Source organism: Pogoniulus pusillus, unplaced genomic scaffold (genome assembly GCF_015220805.1).
Source record: "Pogoniulus pusillus isolate bPogPus1 unplaced genomic scaffold, bPogPus1.pri scaffold_74_arrow_ctg1, whole genome shotgun sequence".
Classification (NCBI taxonomy): Eukaryota; Metazoa; Chordata; class Aves; order Piciformes; family Lybiidae; genus Pogoniulus; species Pogoniulus pusillus.
In genome coordinates, this window is record NW_026974721.1 from 240,138 (window position 1) to 248,845 (window position 8,708).

The 8,708-nt window shown below is 50.9% G+C and overlaps 1 protein-coding gene across 1 annotated transcript in view; it reads left to right on the forward strand.

Moving 5' to 3' along the window:
- The first annotated feature begins 3,429 nt into the window (after positions 1 to 3,429).
- The window catches only part of LOC135174539 (ral guanine nucleotide dissociation stimulator-like 1), a 63,443-nt gene continuing 58,164 nt past the window's right edge, over positions 3,430 to 8,708 (forward strand). Inside the window, 1 exon segment of the mRNA XM_064141814.1 lies at positions 3,430 to 3,836. Within this exon segment, the coding sequence (XP_063997884.1) occupies positions 3,825 to 3,836 (12 nt within the window). The 5' untranslated portion in view covers positions 3,430 to 3,824.

Genomic DNA, 8,708 nt, shown 5'->3' on the forward strand with positions numbered 1-8,708 from the left:
AGTATTCTGTTTTGTTTTTCTGAAAACAGCATTTCAGTTGTAAGGATTTCTGTGCATAATTGGTAACTTACCCAGGATCAGGAATTCAGCTCTTCAGACTGATCACTGAAGTGCTTCATTATTGGCTCAGGTGTGTCTGAGCCCTGAAATAATTTAAAGACTTGTTTTTTTCCCTTTCTCTTTAAGCTGAACAAGCAAAGGGAACCAATCTGGCATAGGAAGTTAGAAAGAATGTGTTCTGGAAGTTAATAAAGCAGAACAGCCTTGCATAATTCACCCTGGCAGCAGTGAGTGACCTCTCTCTAAGTTGTTCTAGATTGTTGCCTGCTGCTGACCTAGCATCTAATCAGCCAGGGTTCTCCATGCATTAGAGCAGTCTGTTTGCTTTGACACTCCATTACCTTGGCTTGACCTGCACTTAGAAATGAATCTTGGGCAGGATAAGCCTGTGATTGACACCTTCCGAGATCTCCTCGTCATGCACATCTCCATCCAGCCTCTTAGAGAGGGGCTGGTACCTGTGGTACCTTCACTGAGTGAAGGAATGAATTTGCCTTGGGGAGACCTGTGGTGGTATTTGGCCATCTGCTGCCTTGCACTCACTGTTTCACTTACTCCTGGTGACCACGTTGGTCTTGAGCTGCCTCTTGGTCACAGGGACCAGGACGTGAGTGCAGTGTATGGGAGTCCCTAAGGAGGACTCAGCTGCCACCACCCCTCAGAGCTGCCTCTCGTGTCTGCAAACACAGCAGCTCAGTCGTTTCCTCCAGCTAGGTCTGAACATTGCACAGAGCAGCGAGGATTGGTAGTGGGGCAGGAGCTGGGATTGTGGCCTTGCAGCTGGTGGCTGTGCTGGGTCAGGAAGGTATTGTCCCCCGTAGTGTGTAACAACCCCTCCAAACAGCACAGAGGAAATGAAAGCAGGCTACTTGAGAGAGGAAAACAAAGCAATAGGTAAGGTGTTTGAAGCACCTGGCAGCTTTTCTGAGCCCAGCTCTGCTCTGCTTTCATTGAGTGGCTTTTATGCTCTCTTTTCTGCACCAGGCTCCTGGTGGGCTCTGAGGCACTCACCCACAGCATGGCTGCCAAAGAACATCCTGACTTCAGGCCTAAGGGAAGCTCTGGGGAGAGTGATGACTCGCTCAGAATCTCGGCATCTGAGGTGAGTCATTTTGAAGCTGAAGAGGCAGGTCTGCAGCATTCCCAGGGGCACTCTTTGGATGAACTACACAAGCAGGGACCAGCAGAAGGGATTTGATAGGAGTTCCACAAAGATGTACTTCCTGGAGGCTCTTCCCTTTTGCACGTAGAAGTTGCACCAGGGCTGGTTTAGGTTGGACATGAGGAACAATTTCTTCTCCAAAAGGGTTGTCAAGGCCTGGAGCAGGCTGCCCAGGGCAGTGGTGGAGTCCCCATCCTTGGAGGGGGTTGAAAAGTTGTGTAGATGTGGTGCCCAGGGCCGTGGTTCAGTGGTGACCTGGCAGTGTGGGGTTACCGGTCAGACCCGATGATCTGAAAGGTCTCTCTCAACCAAAAGGGTTCTGTGATCCTAAAGAACGCTCCAAGAGAAGTGGCAGACAAAGAGCCCAGTGAAGGCACTGGCCTGGAGCAGGAGCTGTTGACTCCTCGGCTGGTTGTCCACAGGCTGATTCTGTGCCTTGTGTCTGCTGCCACCTCCTGGTCTCCTCTTCCTGAAGAGGAAAGATGGAGCAAGTCCAGCACCCCCACTCAGAAATCAGTTTACAGTCAGACAGTGACATTAACCAAGGAAGGTCACTTTTTCTGGAGACATGGAATAGCAGGGCCAGGCTGCTGGGGAGAATGCAGACGGCTGAGGCACATGCCTCTTGCTTAGCTTCTCCCTCCAGCAGGGCAGGCATTCAACCTGGCCAGTTTCTTACAGTGGTTTTCCTTCTTTCTGTTGTGTAGCTCAATGAATCTGCCTCCGGCGTTGCCTCTGCTTCCTGGGACGCCTCTACCTCTGCGGAAGCCTCAGCCTTCTGGGCTGCCTCTGCTTCCCGGGAAGCCTTTGCCACCAGCGACGCCCCTGCAGCCTGGGACACCTCTGCCTCCTGGGACGTCCCTGCCTCCAGCGATTCTTCTGCCTCCAGCGACGTCCCTGCCTCTAGCGATTCTTCTGCCTTTAGTGATTCTTCTGCTCCAGCGACGCCCCTGCCTCTAGCGATTCTTCTGCTCCAGCGACGCCCCTGCCTCCAGCGATTCTTCTGCCTCCAGCAATTCTTCTGCCTCCAGCGATTCTTCTGCCTCCAGCGACGTCCCTGCCTCCAGCGATTCTTCTGCCTCCAGCGATTCTTCTGCCTCCAGCGACGCCCCTGCCTCCAGCGATTCTTCTGCCTCCAGCGACGCCCCTGCCTCCAGCGATTCTTCTGCCTTTAGTGATTCTTCTGCCTCCAGCGACGCCCCTGCCTCCAGCGATTCTTCTGCCTTTAGTGATTCTTCTGCCTCCAGCGATGCCCCTGCCTCCAGCGATTCTTCTGCCTCCAGCGATTCTTCTGCCTCTAGCGACGCCCCTGCCTTCGGGGACGCCCCTGCCTCCTGAGATGACTGCCTTCAGGGACGGCCCTGCCTCCTGAGCCGCCTCCGTTTCCTGGGTCGTCTCTACCTCCAGCAATGCCCCTGCCTCCTGTGATTCCTCTGCCTCCACTGGCGCCCCTGCCTCTAGCGATTCTTCTGCCTCTAGTGATTTCTCTGCCACCAGCGACGCCCCTGCTTCCAGAGACAACTGCCTCCAGGGATGCCCCTGCCTCCTGGTTTGCCTCTGTGTCCTGGGACCTCTCTGCCTCCAGCCACACCCCTGCCTCCAGCGATTCTTCTGTTCCAGCGACGTCCTTGCCTCTAGCGACGTCCCTGCCTCCAGCGACATCTCTGCCTCCAGCGATTCTTCTGCCTCCAGCGACGCTCCTGCCTCCAGCGACGCTCCTGCCTCCAGCGATTGCTCTGCCTCCAGTGACGCCCCTACCTCTATCGATTCCTCTGCCACCAGCGACGCCCCTGCCTCCTGAGACGCATGCCTCCAGGGACGCCCTTGCCTCCTGGTTTGCCCCTGTGTCCTGGGACATCCCTGCCTCCTGGGCCGCCTTCGCTTCCTGGGACGTCTCTGCTTCCTGGGACATTTCTACCTACAGCGACGCCCCTGCCTCCAGACGTCTTTTTGCCCTTCTTGCACACCAGACAACTTAACCCTGTTTTGGCTTTGTTCTTTCTGCAAAGAAGAATGGACTGCATTAGCTCTTGGCTGAATGTCCCAGTGTCTCGACCCATAAGTTGGGAAGGGGACACAGTTCTTTTGAACATTTCGGTGGGTTAAATTAAGACTCTGGCGAGGTCATATACCAAAATGAGGTTAATTATGTCTTGCAGGCAAAACAGAGAAAGAAAGTCAAAAGGGAGAGAGAGGGAGGGAGAGAATGGAGAAAGATACAGAGCAGGAGAGATAGAGTGAGATCATTACTACCCCCGGGTTCTTTCTTTGGTGGGGACGAGGGGAGAGATGTTCCTGATGAAGAGTGTTCTGCTGTTGCTCTGGCTGACATTGCTTCAGCTTGTGATGTCCTGGGTGGCATCGCTCCAGCTCGTAGTGTTTCTAGTGATATTTTCTCTCTCCTTACACAGGCATAACTCAGGCGTTTTATACTGCTCTTGGTTTATTCATTGCAGCTTCGTCTGGCTCACACCTTGGCCACATTCCAGGGGAGACTTCCAGAAGGTCTTTCTGTGTGCCTGCAGAGATTGGCACCAAGTAGCCTCTGCCCCTCTTTGCTGTCCAGTCTCCACCACACCCCGTGGGCAGTAGGTGGACAGAGATGACATTTCAGGTGGGTTGTTCAGGATGATCTTATCTTTGCTGAGACAATTCTGGGTTCTTATGTAATCATCCCGATCACAGGTGATGTAATTGTTGAAGGGAGGATTCCCTCACGTGCTTTGCTCAAGGACAAGGCAAAGGCAGTGCCACTGCAAGGGGATTTGCCTTTTCCTTTGCTAAGCCCTGAACAGAAACCAGTGCCTTCTGCATGTGTTCTGAAATGATTGATGTTCCTCTTTGTAATGTGCAGTGGCCTGGAGAGCAGAACTTTAAAATCACATCTTCATTTCTGAAAGGCAACTCAATCACCTTGTGTTTTAAAAGTGGGTGTTTTAAAAGCAGAGAGAGACAGGTTTTAGCTGTCAGCCCAACACACCAGAGAGGTTTTATGCATTTCTCTTCCTCTTTACCTAAATCGGTTCCTGACATGGTACACATTTTAGCTGGAATGAAGAATCATAGAATCAACCAGGTTGGAAGAGAACTCCAAGATCATCCTTCTTGGGGCGCTAGAAGAAAAGGAGGCCAAGCGTGAATTCTGTCCAGCAGGTCCAGTAAGAGCCCTGGCACTCTCAGGCAGCCACAGGGATATCACCCACAAGGTGACACTGGCTGTGCCCTCGAGCTGGGCATGCTGAGTACCTGAGGAACCCTGTGCAGCACCTGCCAGAAAAAACTTCACTCCTCCATGGGGTAGCCCTGGCTCTAGAAACAAAGCACTGTTTTATCTCAGCACTGCTGTAGCTATCAGTATCACCAATCGTCAAATCAGCCAGGTTGGAAGAGACCTCCAAGCTCATCCAGTCCAACCTAGCAACCAGCCCTGTCCAATCAACTAGACCATGGCACTAAGTGTGCCATCCAGGCTTTTCTTGAACACCTCCAGGCACGGTGACTCCATTTGCCTCCCTGGGCAGCCCATTCCAATGCCAATCACTCTCTCTGGCAACAACTTCCTCCTAACATCCAGCCTAGACCTCCCCGGCACAACTTGAGACTGTGTCCTCTTGTTCTGTCACTGGGTGCCTGAGAGAAGAGCCCAACCCCACCTGTCTACATCCTCCCTTCAGGTAGTTGTAGACAGCAATGAGGTCTGCCCTGAGCCTCCTCTTCTGCAGGCTGCACACCCCCAGCTCCCTCAGCCTCTCCTCACAGGGCTGTGCTCCAGGCCTCTCACCAGCTTCATCACCCTTCTCTGCATACATTTCAGTACCTCAACATCTCTCCAGGGATGGAGCCTCCACCACATCCCTGGGAAACCTGTTCCAGTGTTTTTACCTTAAATTAGCTCAGGTTAGTTCAGGAGGGCTCATCTATGTAGTCCTTTCAGGCTGACAGTGATCTTTGAACAGCTACACTTTGAGCAGTGGTTGTGTCTCTCCTGTGCTCATTTAATGGTGATTCCAGTGAAGTGCTGTTGCATTTGTTTGCATATAAGAACATCTCATGGGACAGTATTAACAGCCTTAATTATAGCAAACTCTATCAAACTAGTGTTTCTTTGTTACTCACACAACCTTGAAGTACAAGCTAGAGTGTTCTGCCAAGAATAAATCAATCACACCAGTGGCAGCCATTCTTGACAGTTTAGTAGCCTTCTGCTCTTTTTTCAGTGGTTTTCTTTAACATGGGCGAAGTATCTTTTAATCACCTAGCACTGAGAGAACTGCTGGATGAGGCTGCTAAACCCCTCCCTGTTCCAAAACTCATGGCAGTCTGGTGCAGTCCCCACTGACTGGAAAAGGGGAAACAGAACTCCCATTTTCAAACAGGGTAGGAAGGAGGAGCCAGGGAGCTCCAGGCCAGTCAGTCTCACCTCTGTGCCCAGTAAGATCATGGAGCAGATCCTCCTGGAGGCACTGCTGAGACAGGAGAATAGTGTAGAGGTGACTGGCTACAATCAGCATGGCTGCACTAAGGGCAAATCCTGCCTGACAAACCTGGTGGCTTGAAACATGGGTTTGATGGGTGAAGCACTGGATGGATGCAGAACTGGCTTGATGGCCACATCCAAGGAATGGCTGTCAATGGCTCTATGTCCAAGTGCAGGCCAGTGACAAGTGCAGTCCCTCAGGGATCAGCCCTGGCACCAGTCTTGTTCAACATCTTTGTGGGTGCCATGGACAGAGTCATTGAGTGCAGCCTCAGCAAGTTTGCTGCCCATACCAAGCTGTGTGGTGCAACAGCCAGGCTGGAGGGCAGGGATCCATCCAGAGAGAACTGGACAGGCTGCAGAGGTGGGCACAAGCCAACCTCATGAGGTTCAACAAGACCAAGTGCAAGGTCCTGCATCTGGGTCGAGGCAATGCCAAGCACCAATCCAGGCTGAGCAGTGAATGGCTGGAGAGCAGTTCTGAGGAGAGGGACCTGGGGGTGCTGCTGGATGAGAAGCTCAACATGAGCCAGCAGTGTGCACTTGCAGCCCAGAAAGCCAAGCAGAGCCTGGGCTGCAGCAGGAGAAGTGTGGCCAGCAGGGCCAAGGAGGTGATTCTCCCCCTCTGCTGTGTTCTGCTGAGACCCCACCTGGAGTACTGCAACCAGTTCTGGAGCCTCCATTACAAGAGGGATGTGGAGATGCTGGAGTGTGTCGAGAGCAGGTCCAGGAGGATGCCCAGAGGGCTGCAGCAGCTCTGCTGCGAGCACAGAGTGAAAGAGTTGGGGCTGGGCAGTCTGCAGAAGAGGAGGCTCCCAGGTGACCCTCTTGTGGCCTTCCAGGATCTGAAGCGGGCTACAAAAAAGCTGGGGAGGGACTTTTGAGGCTATGAGGAAGTGCCAGGCCTGGGGGGGAATGGAGCAAAGCTGGAGGTGGGGAGAGTCAGGCTGGAGGTGAGGAGGAAGTTATTCAGCATGAGAGTGGTGAGAGGCTGGAATGGGTTGCCCAGGGAGGTGGTTGAGGCCCCATGGCTGGAGGTGTTTAAGGCCAGGCTGGATGAGGCTGTGGGCAGCCTGCTCTAGGGTAGAGTGTCCCTGCCCATGGCAGGGGGCTTGGAACTGGATCCTTGTGGCCCCTTTCCAATCCTGACTGATTCTGTGATTCTATAGCATCTTCTCTAGGTCTTGGCATGGAAGGCCTGGCCTCTAATTACTTTGATCTTCCTTTCCTAGCTGGATTTGCAGTATTTGCATTTTGTCATCCCTCTGACACCTTTCCTCATGCTCCCAAGGGTAATTACTGAGGGTCTGCATCCTTAAACAGCAACTCGATTTGGTGTAAATAATCTAAAGAGTCTTCAGTCTCACATCCTTTGATGTGTTCTCTCTTCCCAATCCATATCACTATGCAGTGCCTTTGTCTAGAAAGAGATTATATTTGACATGTCCTCTGTCATTGCTGTCCCTCTTTAAAGAGCAGACCTGGATTTTGGTATTCTTGCTGCTATTCTATTTATGTAGCCTTTTCTTACATGTTGTGTGTCATAATGGCCTATTGTGTAAGCCTTCCAATGGCAGAACTAGATGACCTGGAAAAGGAGGTGATCTGGGGGATTCTCATTCATTCATTTAAAAAAACCCCAAACCAACAAAACTCCTGGACTTAGACTTGTGGAAATGAGGATCTGAGACTTTTTTTAGTCTCCTGCTTTTCTGGCACAGAGGAATTAGATTCATTTGAAATAATGATGTCTTGTGTTCAGATGAGAGTGGACAACAGCACCTAGCTGAGGGTCACACAAAATCGGATATTTACATCCTCAAATGAATTGGCAAGAGGAGGGGAAAAAAAGAAGCAGAAATGTGAAATAACAGTAACAGTGAGAAGAGAATAAATCAGCAACATGGAAGCCAGCTAAGAGGCAGTTCTGACTTGTACAGCCTCAGTTCAACCGAGGTGACTTTGTCAGAGTTATGTGTCTTGAAATACCTGTGTGACTTAGGAAGCAGTGCAGGCTTTAGCTCACAGCAATCTTTTAATACTAAGAGCTCTCTTAAAATGAGAAGTGAAAATGTATTTTTTAAGTCTTTAGAGTAACAGTGTATGTGAAAAAGCTTGTGGGGACAGCATTTGATACTGAATGGTAAAAGTATTGTTCTTTACAAAGGTGCTCCTTTCTTCTCATGGCCATCTGTTTAAAAGCTACAGAGAAGGAAAAACTCTCAGAAACATGATTTACTTGTGGTTCTTACCCTTCTTACTTATGGCAAGTGTGCATTTCTCTGCCTAGAAAAGTAGTTAGAGGGTAACATTAGTGTGACTGTTCTGTTCAGGCTCAGAAGCAAACAAGTTTGACACCTGCCCTGATCAACCTGAGACTCGCTTCACACAGAACAATCTCTAGCTGCAGTGGCCTGCTTCCCTGCTTGCCTGGCAGATGCACAGTTGGCTCCTGGAGTTGCTCTGAAGCTTTCTGTAGTCAGACAGTTCCTCAGGCTGAAGTCTCTGCACTGGATGCTGAGGTGCTTGTTTTGAGGCTCGCTGGGTGCTTGTTTATAAAATAATTGCCACTACTACTTCTCTAGTTTCAGATGTTGACAAGCTTGCAGTGTTTATAGGGCTTTGCAGAGCTTGCCCTTCTGGAGAGAGGGAAGAGGGAAAAAGCCAGACACCAACTTTTGAACCTCTTTTCATTCTAGCCTGATAAGACTGCAGGGGGTGCATTGTTGGAAGTACCCTTATTCAGACCCAAAGATGACCTACAGGGAAGCAGAGCTGTGGTGCAAAGAGAGGGATGCTAACATGGTTGCCATTCAGAATAAGGAGGAAATCAACTATCTCAGTAACTTCTTGCCCTTCAGTCTGGGTTACTACTGGATTGCAATCAGAAAAATTCATGAGGTATGGACCTGGATCGGAACTAACAAAGAACCAACAGAAGAGACAGAAAACTGGGCTTCTGGTGAGCCAAATGGCGAAGGGAACAATGAGAACTGTGTTGAAACCTAC